This window comes from Lepidochelys kempii, chromosome 5, assembly GCF_965140285.1.
Source record: "Lepidochelys kempii isolate rLepKem1 chromosome 5, rLepKem1.hap1, whole genome shotgun sequence".
NCBI lineage: Eukaryota > Metazoa > Chordata > Testudines > Cheloniidae > Lepidochelys > Lepidochelys kempii.
Window position 1 is genome coordinate 28,005,130 of NC_136384.1, and position 15,382 is coordinate 28,020,511.

General features: G+C 43.2%; 1 protein-coding gene across 2 annotated transcripts in view; it reads right to left on the reverse strand.

Moving 5' to 3' along the window:
- The window catches only part of FYB1 (FYN binding protein 1), a 118,000-nt gene that overhangs the window by 31,863 nt on the left and 70,755 nt on the right, over positions 1–15,382 (reverse strand). For both annotated transcript variants that reach the window (XM_073343826.2, XM_073343825.2), the window contains exons 3-8: positions 8,926–9,109; positions 7,433–7,482; positions 5,883–5,902; positions 4,925–4,971; positions 3,105–3,225; positions 1,311–1,470 (exon numbers count right to left, since the gene is read on the reverse strand). In XM_073343826.2, the coding sequence (XP_073199927.1) occupies positions 1,311–1,470; positions 3,105–3,225; positions 4,925–4,971; positions 5,883–5,902; positions 7,433–7,482; positions 8,926–9,109 (582 nt within the window). The remainder of the gene's footprint in view (positions 1–1,310; positions 1,471–3,104; positions 3,226–4,924; positions 4,972–5,882; positions 5,903–7,432; positions 7,483–8,925; positions 9,110–15,382) is intronic.

Here is a 15,382-nt window from a genome sequence, read left to right on the forward strand (position 1 = left end):
GGTTACTTCTCTTCTTACTTACACTCCTCTCACTTACACCAGTCCTACATCTGTGTAACTCCAGTGACTGTAAATGAGGGGAATATTGGGCCCTTTAGTCTTCTGAATGCAACATTTTATCTTATCTAATCTCTCTCTCTTTTTTAACAGCTCTGAAAATACTTCCACAGAGGCAGGCTCGGTGCTGACGCTAAGGCAGACACACTGAGCCACATGCTCAGTGGATGTGAACTGGTGTAGCTCCAGTGAGAATCTGGCCCATTGTCCTTAACTAATCCCAGAATCTCTAAATTTGACACTCTGTTGTACATAAGGACAGGTTTCAGAGTAGCAGCCGTGTTAGTCTGTATTCGCAAAAAGAAAAGGAGGACTTGTGGCACCTTAGAGACTAACCAATTTATCTGAGCATAAGCTTTCGTGAGCTACAGCTCACTTCATCAGATGCATAAAGTGGAAAGTACAGTGAGGAGATTTTATATATACACACAGACCATGAAAAAATACACATTGTAAGGAGAGTGATCACTTAAGAAGAGCTATTACCAGCAGGAAAGTGGGGTGGGGGGAGAGAAAACCTTTTGAAGTGATAATCAAGGTGGGCCATTTCCAGCACATTTCCAGGAGTTAACAAGAACCTCTGAGGAACAGTGGGTGGGGGAGGAATAAACAAGGGGAAATAGTTTCACTTAGTATAATGACTCAACCACTCACAGTCTCTATTCAAGCCTAAGTTAATTGTATCCAATTTGCAAATTAATTCCAATTCAGCAGTCTCTCGTTGGAGTCTGTTTTCGAAGTTTTTTTGTTGAAGGATACTCACTTTGAGATCAGAAATCGAGTGGCCAGAGAGATTGAAGTGTTCTCCGACTGGTTTATGAATGTTATAATTCTTGACATCTGATTTGTGTCCATTTATTCTTTACATAGAGACTGTCCAGTTTGCCCAATGTACATGGCAGAGGGGCATTGCTGGCGCATGATGGCATATATCACATTGGTAGATGTGCAGGTGAACGAGCCTCTGATAGTGTGGCTGATGTGAAAGCTTATGCTCAAATAAATTGGTTAGTCTCTAAGGTGCCACAAGTACTCCTTTTCTTATTGTACATAAGTTTACTGTACGAGCTGTGCCCCATGTCAGATTAGCACAGCAGTATGAGATTTGGCAATTTATGCTATATGTCCTTGTCCATATTGGCTGGGGACCCAGCCTAGCTAATATTACTCTCCCATGTAATATTGTGTGTACTCAGGCAGTCAGTGTTTGACAGGGCAAACATTCAGGGGTAAAGTGGAGAATCAAAACGTACAATATCCTTTTGTTGTCCTGCCCAGCCACTTTCCTTCAGGGTTGTCTGTAATACGGATGATTTCAATATTATCACCCTGTTTGACAGTCAGCTCATTCTTCCCTCCCTTGTAGTCCATGCAAACTCGTGCCTGATGAATGACTTGGATGGGTCCTGATAACTGCACAGAAAAAGCAATAAAAGAAGTCACACACACATACAAACATGCGGAGGATGTGCTGATTGCTTTGACAAAAATTCAGATGAAACACAAAACAATAATAATTTGTTTTCAGTACCACCCACATCAGCTAGGCACTTTGTGAACAAACACAAAGGCACAGGCCCTGCTCCGAACAGCTTACACTTTAAAGACAAACTAAAAAGCAAAGGGTGTAGGGGAGGGATACAGCATATAATTAAAGTAGTTGAGATAGTAATTGGCCACATTTTGAGAATACAATGGATTAATAACATAGGGCTAGATTATGTAACCCTTGTTCACATAGGTGAACATTCATTTACTCACAGGAGCAGTTCCATGTACTTCAGTAGGACTGTTCGTATGAGTAAGTGCTGACCAACACATAATGATCTTTTTTTCAAGATATGCTGTACAGATGATCCCCAAGTATCCAGAAGCTGGCTACAATCAGCCAGTTTCTTGAATTCAGGCATCATGAAAGAAGTGGCTTATAGGACAGATTTGATTGTAGATTGGGTAGTGGCCATGTGGAGCAGTGCAGAAAGTCTGTGCGTTAGGGGCAACAAAAGAGAAGATATCTGCTTAGATGAATACACCAAGGTGTTTGTTTGCGTGTTTGCATTTATGGATAATGATACATTTTAGCCTCCATGATAGGATGGTCGATAGCCTAAAAACACTGAGGATGTTAATGCTTATACTCCAGCCAAGAATTCGGTGTGAGAAAGGGATTTTGGGGCCAGATCCCTGAAAAACACACAGGTAGATGCATTGCTATGGTGTCCACTATTTACTATCCCAAGTGCCAAATCTTTGCAGCCTTTCCACAGTGGTGGGATGCCCTAGACACAGAAGAATCACTGTGGTTTCTTTGTAGGAACGTGGCAGGGGGTTGTGGCCAGGCAACAAGGCTGGTGGAGAATGACTAGTGGGTTTGCAGACTGCATGGGTCCATTGGTTACAAACTATGCATACAGGGCTTTGGGGCACAATGAACTTGGCTCACTACTACACACCATGGGCTTTAGCAGTGGCTGTGGCTCAGCTGCACAGGTGCCTCATTCCCAACCTCTCTACTGAACTGGGAGATTTCATACTTCTGTCCCAAGTGTTGCTCCTGCAGGCAAAGGTCATTTACAGGCTCAATCCTGGAAGGTGCTCCAGCCCCAGTTAAGCAAAGCATGTGTTTAACTTTAAGCATGTGAACACTGTGAACCTAATTCTCCTTTTCACTAAGGCCCCTCTATGCTACCTTAGCAGTGTAAAGGGGCTGTAAACTGTAAAGTACAGTGCACGTACAGGAGACTTTATGGAAATGAGAATCAGGCCCTGCAAGCACTGAAATACTTGTGACTTCAACGGGAAATTTCACATGCTTAAATTCAAGTGTGTGTTTAGGTTCTTTCGGGGCCAGCTGGATTGAGGATCGAGCCGTTCCTGAGGCTTTGTCCAGGGGACAAACCTTCACCCCAAATGCCAAGCGAGCTGGCATCACCATGCAGCTTTGCAGCCAAACTGTGTCCTTGCACTGTAATGTATGTTTTAAAATGCAGAAGGCTAAATAATGACTGCTGCACGTCTGTGTGTAGCCTGCTAGAAAGGGACCTTACTTTGAACCGCTTTCTGATTTCTTGCTCTTTCTTTTCTTTTTCCCTTTGTTCTTTCTTCTCTTGTTCCATTTTTTTCTTTTCTTCCTTCTCTCTCTTCTTTTCTTGTTCTTTTGATGTGGCTCTGAACAATGAAAACAGATTATTTCACAGGTAAGGGGATGAATGTGGAAGTGAGTGGGCAGAAGTGGGTAGGCACTCACTAGAGCTTTCTCTTCCAAGATCAGCAAGAGCAGCTAGGAGGAGACTTCTCCTAATAAGAGCATGAAAACATTTTCTGAACCCTATGGTGGCTGGTCCTGCATGGATGAGCTACATATGGGAGAGGGTATTTACAGACTCTTTCCATGCGAGGCATGTGCACAGGATGCAACCATAATTTAGCTGGCTATGCTGGAAAGGCCCAACGTGACTTTAGCCCCAGAGGGTATGTCTACACTGTAATTAGACACCCATGGCTGGCCCATGCCAGCTGACTTGGACTCGTGGGGTTTGGGCTAAGGGGCTGCTTAATTGCAGTGTAGACATTCAGGCTCAGGCTGCAGCCCAAGCTTTGGGACTCTCCCACCTCACAGGGTCCTAGAACCCAGGCTCCAGCCTGAGCCTGAACCCAAATGTCTACACCACAATTAAACAGCCCCTTAGCCTGAGCTCCAGGAGCCCTTATCAGCTGGCACAGGCCACCCACGGCTTTTTAATTGCAGCGTAGGACATGTCTGAGAAGAATGGCCCTGCTCCTGCATGCTGGACAGCACCTGGGGTGGAATAGGGAGGACTGGCTATAGCGTTGGAATGCATAGCAAGACTTGTTACTCCCCAGCACCCTGGAAGCATTGTCCCTAATGATGTTCTTCCCCACTGCACAGCAATGAGTCTCACAGATATAATGTAGCCCCCCTTTTCTGTGTACTTCTGCTGAACTGGGGGGAGGAATAGCTCAGTGGTTTGAGCATTGGCCTGCTAAACCCAGGGTTGTGAGTTCAATCCTTGAGGGGGCCATTTAGGGATCTGGGGCAAAAATTGGGGATTGGTCCTGCTTTGAGCAGGGGGTTGGACTAGATGACCTCCTGAGGTCCCTTCTAATCCTGATATTCTATGACTCTATAACTGACGTGAATGGGCCCAGAGGTTGAACTACAGCATTACCCTGCGTACAACTCAAATGTACCTCACTGTGAGAGACATCACTCATTTCAGTCTCAACATCACCTGTGCTCTCTGTCACAGGTTGCTTCCCACATGTGGGCTTTAGGAGATTGTGAGGTAGGCTGCTGGTCCCTTCTGATGAGAGGCACTGCAGAGGCACTGGGAGGGAAGCTTGCATTTCTGCTGTCTGTACTGTCCCTGCTCTGTGGACACACAGTGGGTTTCAGACCCATGGGGATGTCAGTCCAACAGTTTCATGAGCTCTATTAAAATTCACCTTGAGAACTACAACATTAACAAAATAATTCAACTAGTATTGGGGTGGGGGTGTCATATTTTGTTCCCATTTCAGGGAGTAACTCTGTGCAGCAGCTCAGCCATATTCCAAAGAGCTGAAGAGCATACTCTTTTGCTACCCAATTCAAAATAGTCACAGGACTTCATTTGAGGAAGCATCTCCACCTGCATGCTACATCTAGTTTTAGGAGGGAGTTAACTTGTAAACTGATATGCTTTCTTTAGGGAAGATGATTAAGGTGGATGGAGCTCAAGATTGCAGTGCAGTCATGCTTCTGGGCCAGATTAAGTATATTTCCTAGCATATTTCCTAGTGATCTGTTTCTTCATTCAGTAACAAAGACACAATGGATTATAGCTGTATAAGTTAGATTTGATACCTGATGTCATTGATATCTTCATACGTCTCTCCATCACTCTCTTGACCCTATAAGAAAAATTAATCATGATTCAGTCTCCAATGGCCTAAATACACTGGAGTTCAATTTTTTAGCTAGATACAGACAGACATAAATTAAAGCAGAAAAATAATCAATTGAAAATGCATTTAATCTTTCCAAGCCCAAATTACTAAATTGTTCAAATATCTATTTCTTCTGTTCTGACCTTGGTTGTTATTATCTATCTATAGCTATATGGATAGATATAGATATAAAATAAAACTCAGCCTCCTTCCCATCACACACACACACACACACACACACACACACACACACACACACACACACACACACACACACACAGATTGTTTATTCTGAAGTGAGTCTCTGTGCTGCAACTTTGATTACACTGCATCTGAAAGATGGCATGGCTTGAAAGGACTACAGGGTTAAAAACTAATTATGGGAGATGATGCATTGAGGGGGGCAAAGCTATTGAAGGTATTGGAATAGGGTTCAGAGTAGAGTTCTGTTCCTGACTCTGCCAGAGACTTATTGTGTAAACTTGGGCAAGCCACGGAGGCCCTGATTCAGTGAGGTACTTAATCACATGCCTAATTTTAAGCACGAGTTGTCCCACTGAAATCAACAGGGATACTCACGTGCTTAAAATTAGGCACATGATTGAATACCTTGATGTAGGCCTATATCTCTGGAAAATTTCAGTGAAACTGAAATGTCAGTGGAAATGGAAGATTTTGTGAACTTTTTGGATTCCAGCCAGCTTTATAATTAGTGCCACTTTTGTTCTGGGTTCAACCACTTTCATTGTTGCCCTCTACATTTCTGCAATTTATCAGCAATATACTGGATCTATTCTGCAACAAACTGGCTTTTCTAATGCAGTGATGTGTTGGAAAGAATATGTTTTCGGTGTGTTATAAAGGATAATACTTACCCCATCTGTATTTCCGTGACCTGAATGACCAAAAATACAAACAGACTATTATTTTATTTTGTACAGAAAGTGCCTCATGCTGATGCTAACTATATGGACACATACACAGCTGTACCTTAACTAGTGCCAAATATAGATTTATAATGATCTTATCTGTTTTAATAAGGATAAGAATGCAAACTAATTGGGATGAACAGAGCTTCCTACTGTGGTACTTTGTAAACTTCTAGCAGTAACTGATTTAAGGACTTCCACTTCATCTGCCATAGTGTGTATTATCAAAAAGAAAAGGAGGACTTGTGGCACCTTAGAGACTAACCAATTTATTAGAGCATAAGCTTTCGTGAGCTACAGCTCACTTCTTCAGATGCATATCGTGGAAACTGCAGCAGGCTTTATATATACACAGAGAATATGAAACAATACCTATTCCCACCCCACTGTCCTGCTGGTAATAGCTTATCTAAAACATGTTTTAGATAAGCTATTACCAGCAGGACAGTGGGGTGGGAATAGGTATTGTTTCATATTCTCTGTGTATATATAAAGCCTGCTGCAGTTTCCACGATATGCATCTGAAGAAGTGAGCTGTAGCTCACGAAAGCTTATGCTCTAATAAATTGGTTAGTCTCTAAGGTGCCACAAGTCCTCCTTTTCTTTTTGCGAATACAGACTAACACGGCTGTTACTCTGAAACCTGAGTGTGTATTATATCACATATACCCCAAATCAGAACGTTCACTTTAAAGCTTCCTCAGAGACAACAGTGTCCTTCCTATCATATCAGTTTACAAAAATCCAGTCACTTACAAGCAAGGAAGTGAATAGTTAAGAACATAACATCTTACACTGGTCACATAGGGCACCACCAGCCCTCCACAGCCATGGCAGAGAGTATGGAGGCATAAGGCCTGTACTCTCCTGTGCATGCTAGCTATACTATGGCCTGCAGCAAAGGAAAAGAAGTTGACGCAAAGCTGCTGATTTCCCCAGGCTGTGCAAGGGGTAGCAGGCTTCATCTCCACCCCACTACATGCTGTGCTGGCCAGAATACTGGGTGAGGGACACTGTGGCTGGTATAGCCCTGGCACAGTTTACTTTCTTCCTAGGGGAGACCAGGAGAGAGAGTCATAATCTGCTTCTTGGGCTACTCCTGTACAACACATCTATGTGCTGGCTCTTCCTCAGGGCAGATGACAAAGTGATGACCTTACCTAACAAGCAAATTATTTTTATCCGGTATAAAAGCAATGCATTTTCATGAGAACACAATAACTAACTCTGAAAAAAGAGTATTCATTTCAGATCAGCGTTGAAAGTTATTAGGCTCAGCAAATCTTCCAAGCCAAAGTTACGTGGATGCTAAAACAAGGCTTTCCAAGAGAAAGTGCCTGCCATGTTGACTGTGGAGTGGTTACTGCTGTTATACACCACTCCAAAATATGACTTGCAGTTCACTAACACCATAAATATTTATGCCAGTCACTTATATTATAAATACAACATACTTAATTCTTAAATGGTTGCTATTAGTTAAAATGTATTCTTACCATCTGAACCAAATTCAACGTCATCGTAACTTTGTTCATTGTTTGGATTTCTGTGAATATGAAAAGAAAATGTAAAATCTGAGAAGATAGTTCCTATAATTACATCTTAATTTAGCTTTGTTCTGCTGCACGTGCCAAGTATTTGGGACATTGACTGGATAGTCTGTTCACTTTCAGCCCTAAACATTACAGAGTTTAGATATGTGTTTAAGTACAGTTGAGATTCCCATATGGATTAAGCGTGACTTTGGTTGTTACAGGGTGGCATCTTGACTCTGAACATAAAAACAGAAAATAAATGAGCCAAAGGCATTCATACCCAAGTGTAGTATAAACACTGTAATTTGGTAGAGTGACAGATAGACAGAATAGTCAGAAATCTATTTGAGGGTTTTGGAACACTAATAATCTCTGCATATGCATAAGCATAGCAACATATATTTGCATGTTGTACAGGTCCTTTCAGGGAAAGAGAAGAAGCTTGAATCTTAAGCAGACAGGAAGGAGAATGTACAGGAATGCTTTTTAAGGTGGCTGCAGGACCTGCTGTGGTTTAGCTGCTCTCTGGCCACTAGATGGAGCACTTAATGTACTTCATACTCAGTAATATATTCGTTGGGTTTATGAGAATTTTCTATCTGAAAATGTTTCTCAAGCTCAAGAACAGCAGCATCTTTAGACGGTGTGCTTTCACATAGTCAGTAGCAACATACAGTGTGTTGTGTGGTAAGAAAGAAACCTCTTATGTCTGAGAGACACTCTATGTGTGCAATAAGTTGTTTACCGCAAAATTGCTTATTTTGAATACTGAACCTGCTTCCATTTGCTTTTCACTTTAGAAGCATATGCATTTAACACTTTGGCGGCCAGCAGGTGCCGACTTGGCAAGCCAAATTTGAGAAGAGCATGAAAATAGCACCACAATGGGTAATAGAGGCTCTGAAATGTAAAACTATGAGCCAAGTTCCTCTCTCATGTGTGCAGTCTCACCTACTATCCCCCAGCCCTATTGCACAGTATGCACTGACTGGTGCCCATTGACTTCTCTGTCTCTTCCCTCCTCTGCCATTGGCCCAGAGTGCTGGAGTAAGGTTCTTAGTTGCTGCTGCTGACTGGACTACTTATTCCCTACACATAAGGGAGAGGACAGAGCACCCGCCCTTATACCTTTGTGATACAGGACATGGAAGGAGTTTTCTCCCACCACCACCTGTAGAGTGCAAGGGAGGGATTTGATAGTATATTTCCTGGGGCTGGCAGCAATCAGCTAAGTAGAAGGTCTCATCAGCTAGGGCCCAATCCAAGTTCCATTATAGTCCATGTAAAGACTCTCACTTTAATAGCAGACTCAATGTGGCATGGGAGCTTGGGTCTCCAGGCACCTGAGAGCTGGCCTTAAACTGCCACTGCCTGAGCATGCTGGTTTCCCATGATAGACATGAGCTGGAAAGTAACAGCAAAATATAAGCAAAACGGATTTCATGTTCACTTACAAGGGATCAGAGCTGGGTTTGATGTTTCTGGGAGGTAGGCTGGGAACTGGTGGTGCTTGTGTTGATGGGTGAGAAGCTGAAGGAGGAGGCGGTGGTGGTATCTGTGTAGCAGAATGTGAGGGTGGAGGTAAAGATGAGGAGAGCACTGAGTGGGAGATCTGTTTAACAGCTTCTTTGTTAGAACCTAAAACCAACAAAACAAAGACAATTTATCTAGTTAGCAACTCAAGATGATCCAAAGCCAAAACATTGCTTGTTTAGATAAACTCTAGATATAACATATTAATAGGATACATACCCAGAAATTAACATGTTATTTAAATATTTGTAGAGGTGCATGGTGCCTTATAATACATACAGAGACAGATATTATTTGTATTATTGCAGCATCTAGGAGTCCCAGCCATGGACCCCATTGTGCTAGGCAGTACAAACCCAGAACAAAAAGATGGTCCCTGCTTCAAACAATTTACAATCTAAGTGTAAGATAAGAGACAACAGATAGATACTGTACCTTGGGGGAACACCCTACACCCCCATGTTCATCTTTATAAAATGATTGTGTGGTATCCAATGCAAATTTTATCACGTTGGGTGTCTTCGGAAGGCTCATGATGCGCTGAGCATGGGTGTTATAATGATGTTATAAAAACAATAAAGAGTCTGGTGGCACCTTAAAGGCTAACTGATTTATTTGAGCATAAGCTTTTGTGGGTAAAACCCCACTTCTTCAGATGCATGGAGTGAAAGTTACAGATGCAGACATAAATACACTGACACATGGAGTTACCTCCCAAGTGGTGAGCCAGTGCTGACAGGGCCAATTCTATCACGGTGGCTGTGGTCCACGCCCAACAATAGATGAGGAGGTGTCAATTCCAGGAGAGGCAAAGCTGCCTCTGTAATGAGCCAGCCACTCCCAGTCCCTATTCAAGCCCAAATTAATGTGTTAAATCTTCAAATGAATTTTAGTTCTGCTGTTTCTCTTTGAAGTCTGTTTCTGCAGTTTTTTTGTTCAAGTATAGCTACTTTCAAATCTGTTATAGAATATCCAGGAAGATTGAAGTGTTCTCCCACTGGCTTTTGTGTGTTACCATTCCTGATGTCCGATTTGTGTCCATTTATTCTTTTACGTAGGGACTGTCAGGTTTGGCCAATGTACCTGGCAGAGAAGCATTGCTGGCACATGATGGCATAAATAACATTAGTAGACATGCAGGTGAATGAGCCTCTGATGGTGTGGCTGATGTGGTTGGGTCCTCTGATGGTGTCGCTAGAGTAGATATGGGGAGAGAGTAGGCAACGAGGTTTGCTACAAGGATTGGTTCCTGGGTTAGTGTTTCTGTGGTGTGTAGTTGCTGGTGAATATTGGCTTCAGGTTGGGAGGCTGTCTGTAAGTGAGGACTGGCCTGTCTCCCATGGTCTGAGAGAGTGAGGGTTCATTTTCCAGGATAGGTTGTAGATCGTTGATAATGTGCTGGAGAGGGTTTTAGCTGGGGGCTATACGTGATGGCCAGTGGTGTTCTGTTATTTTCCTTGTTGGGCCTGTCCTGCAGTAGGTGATTTCTGGGTATCTGTCTCGCTCTGTCAGTCTGTTTCCTCACTTCCCCAGGTGGGTATTATAGTTTTAAGAATGCTTGATAAAGATCTTGTAGGTGTTTCTGAGGGACTGGAGCAAATTCGGTTGTCTCTTAGGGCTTGGCTGTAGACAATGGATCATGTGATGTGTCCTGAATGGAAGCTGGAGGCATGTAGGTAGGCATAGCGGTCAGTAGGTTTCCGGTATAGGGTGGTGTTTATGTGACCATCACTTATTGGCACTGTAGTGTCCAGGAAGTGTATCTCTTGTGTGGACTGGTCCAGCCTGAGGTTGATGGTGGGGTGGAAATTGTTGACATCCAGGTGGAATTCTTCAAGGGTCTCCTTCCGTTGGTCCATATGATGAAGATGTCATCAATGTAGTGCAAGTAGAGGAGGGGCGCTAGGGGACGAGAGCTGAGGAAGCATTGTTCTAAGTCAACCATAAAAATGTTGGCATTCTGTGGGGCCATGGGGGTACCCATAGTAGTGCCGCTGACTTGAAGGTATAAGTCGTCCCCAAATCTGAAATGGTTGTGGGTGAGGACAAAGTCACAAAGCTCAGCCACCAGGTGTGCCGTGGCCTCATCAGGGATACTGTTCTTGACAGCTTGTAGTCCATCCTCATATGGAATATTGGTGTAAAGAGTTTCTACATCCATGGTGGCCAGGATGGTGTTTTCAGGAAGATCACCAAAGCATTGTAATTTCCTCAGGAAGTCGGTGATGTCTCGAATATTGCTAGGGGTCCTAGTAGCATAGAGTCTGAGGAGAGAGTCCAAATAGCCAGATAATCCTATATAAGCTATAAGAGTGCCGATGCCTGAGATGATGTGTTATATATATATATAATATATAATGATCATATATATTAATGATGTTATAGTAATTGTTATAGTAATGTTATAGGTTATAATTTCATATATATAGTTATGAGGCTGAAAACGTATCCTCATGGCTTAAAGCAAGCTCAGGCAAAAATCTCTCCAAGAACAGAGAGGAAGTTCACACCTCATCAGGGCATGTATGGAACAATACCAGCCCAGCCACACAGGAACAAAGGACGCTGGCCTAGGCAGCAACAAAAGAATCTGTTAGACTCTCGAGGGAATCAACCCCCCTTCCTTTGATCAATTTGGAACTGCGATGAGGTAATGCTCACCTACTCTGAAGGGTGGGGGGCTGGGGCGGCAAAGCCAAAGGGAAGAAAGGACATTATAAAAGGGAGAGAAATTTGCCATGCTCTCTCTCTCTTCCACCTACATCTACAGACACCACACCAAGTGATTGAAGTGCTGATCAAAGAGGAGAGCCTGGCTGAAGAGCAACTGGCCAGCTTGTAGTGAGAACCATAGAATCATAGAATATCAGGGTTGGAAGGGACCCCAGAAGGTCATCTAGTCCAACCCCCTGCTCAAAGCAGGACCAATTCCCAGTTAAATCATCCCAGCCAGGGCTTTGTCAAGCCTGACCTTAAAAACCTCTAAGGAAGGAGATTCTACCACCTCCCTAGGTAACACATTCCAGTGTTTCACCACCCTCTTAGTGAAAAAGTTTTTCCTAATATCCAATCTAAACCTCCCCCACTGCAACTTGAGACCATTACTCCTCGTTCTGTCATCTGCTACCATTGAGAACAGTCTAGAGCCATCCTCTTTGGAACCCCCTTTCAGGTAGTTGAAAGCAGCTATCAAATCCCCCCTCATTCTTCTCTTCTGCAGGCTAAACAATCCCAGCTCCCTCAGCCTCTCCTCATAACTCATGTGTTCCAGTCCCCTAATCATTTTTGTTGCCCTTCGCTGGACTCTCTCCAATTTATCCACATCCTTCAGTGTGGGGCCCAAAACTGGACACAGTACTCCAGATGAGGCCTCACCAATGTCGAATAGAGGGGAACGATCACGTCCCTCGATCTGCTCGCTATGCCCCTACTTATACATCCCAAAATGCCATTGGCTTTCTTGGCAACAAGGGCACACTGCTGACTCATATCCAGCTTCTCGTCCACTGTCACCCCTAGGTCCTTTTCCGCAGAACTGCTGCCTAGCCATTTGGTCCCTAGTCTGTAGCTGTGCATTGGGTTCTTCCGTCCTAAGTGCAGGACCCTGCACTTATCCTTATTGAACCTTATCAGATTTCTTTTGGCCCAATCCTCCAATTTGTCTAGGTCCTTCTGTATCCTATCCCTCCCCTCCAGCGTATCTACCACTCCTCCCAGTTTAGTATCATCCGCAAATTTGCTGAGAGTGCAATCCACACCATCCTCCAGATCATTTATGAAGATATTGAACAAAACCGGCCCCAGGACCGACCCTTGGGGCACTCCACTTGATACCGGCTGCCAACTAGACATGGAGCCATTGATCACTACCCGTTGAGCCCGACAATCTAGCCAGCTTTCTACCCACCTTATAGTGCATTCATCCAGCCCATACTTCCTTAACTTGCTGACAAGAATACTGTGGGAGACCGTGTCAAAAGCTTTGCTAAAGTCAAGAAACAATACATCCACTGCTTTCCCTTCATCCACAGAACCAGTAATCTCATCATAAAAGGCGATTAGATTAGTCAGGCATGACCTTCCCTTGGTGAATCCATGCTGGCTGTTCCTGATCACTTTCCTCTCATGCAAGTGCTTCAGGATTGATTCTTTGAGGACCTGCTCCATGATTTTTCCAGGGACTGAGGTGAGGCTGACTGGCCTGTAGTTCCCAGGATCCTCCTTCTTCCCTTTTTTAAAGATTGGCACTACATTAGCCTTTTTCCAGTCATCCGGGACTTCCCCAGTTCGCCACGAGTTTTCAAAGATAATGGCCAATGGCTCTGCAATCACAGCCGCCAATTCCTTCAGCACTCTCGGATGCAACTCGTCCGGCCCCATGGACTTGTGCACGTCCAGCTTTTCTAAATAGTCCCTAATCACCTCTATCTCCACAGAGGGCTGGCCATCTCTTCCCCATTTTGTGATGCCCAGCGCAGCAGTCTGGGAGCTGACCTTGTTAGTGAAAACAGAGGCAAAAAAAGCATTGAGTACATTAGCTTTTTCCACATCCTCTGTCACTAGGTTGCCTTCCTCATTCAGTAAGGGGCCCACACATTCCTTGGCTTTCTTCTTGTTGCCAACATACCTGAAGAAACTCTTCTTGTTACTCTTGACATCTCTGGCTAGCTGCAGCTCCAGGTGCGATTTGGCCCTCCTGATATCATTCCTACATGCCCGAGCAATATTTTTATACTCTTCCCTGGTCATATGTCCAACCTTCCACTTCTTGTAAGCTTCTTTTTTATGTTTAAGATCTGCTAGGATTTCACCATTAAGCCAAGCCAAGCCATCTAACTCTGTAAGGGCACTGAAAGTGTTAAGATCAGCTTAGGATGTGTTTTGCTTTTATTTCATTTGACCAAATCTGACTTGTTATGTTTTGACTTATAATCACTTAAAATCGATCTTTATAGTTAATACATTTGTTTATTCTACCTGTATCAGTACATTTGGTTTTAAGTGTGTCAGAGGCTCCCCTTGAGATAACAAGCCTGATACATATCAATTTCTTTGTTAAATTGACAAACTCATATAAGCTTGCAGTGTCCAGCGAGCATAACTGGACACTGCAAGACGGAGGTTCCTAGGGTTGGGTCTGGGACTGGAGATATAGGCTACTGTCATTCAGTTGCACAATCCAAGGAGTAGCTTACTTGCTAGAGGCTGTGTGTGAACAGCCCAGGAGTGGGGGTTCTCACAGCAAAGCAAGGTAAGGCTGGCTCCCAGAGTCAAGGATTGGGGTGACCTAGCAGATCACTGGTCCAGATACCACCAGAGGGGAACATCACATACAACAGTGGGGATAGTACAAGAAAACAATGAGGACATACTGGTCAGCATGATAAGCTGTAGTATCAGCACACCAGCCAACATGAAAAAATTATAATAGGTGATGTTGATAGTGAAGCCCAAAATTAACGCAGCCAATTTTTTTTTCCATTTTAAGACCCTGTTTTCAGTTGCGTATAACTTTTCCAAACTTTAAACATGGGCTGAAATTTCCCATTCTAGGCATCTCCCTCACATTGAATTTTTAGAGGGTTTTAGCAACAATGGTTCATCTGTCTCTGTGAATGAAATTAGGGAAAATACATTGTTTTGTTCATGATAAGAAAATCTTATCATTGTTTCATTGAGAAGCTGTGCCACTGTCTTTCATTGGAGCAGAGACTTCAAATTTGGAAGTGGGGTGGGATTGTGTGTTGCTCTGGTGTTAGGGACATATTCTTTGCTGTGCCTGTGAAAATCCACCTAAATCTGGCCAAATTATAAACCTCTGAGAATAATCCCAGTTCACACATGCTAATAGTCTTGATCTGAAGACATCAAGAGATGGAGAATTCACCACTTCCCTTGGTACTTTGTTCCAATGGTTAATTCCCTCATAGTTAAAAAAACTTTGATTAATTTCTCATCTGAATTTGTCTGGCTCCAGCTTCCAGTCATTGGTTCTTGTCATGCTTTTCTCTGCTACATTAGAGAGCTTTTCAGTACCCAACATTTTCTCCCTGTGCTTTATTAATATTGTGTAGTGCTAGTTTTTTAATCAGAATGTCATGCAGTATTAAACCAAACTCCTTACAATAGTCTAAGTATATTACATCTATGCAATTACCTTTGTCAACCAAACTTGTAATCTCATCAATGAATGAATCAGTTTTGTTTGACAAGTCCTATTTTCAGTAGAATCACATTAACTGGCATTAATTATAGTCCTATCCTTTAGTTCTTTATTAATTGAATCCCATATCAGCTTTTTCATTATTTTACCCTATGCAACCTTAATCCTCCCCTCTTGTGCAGTCTTTAATTACACAATCACATTTCCCCACACAC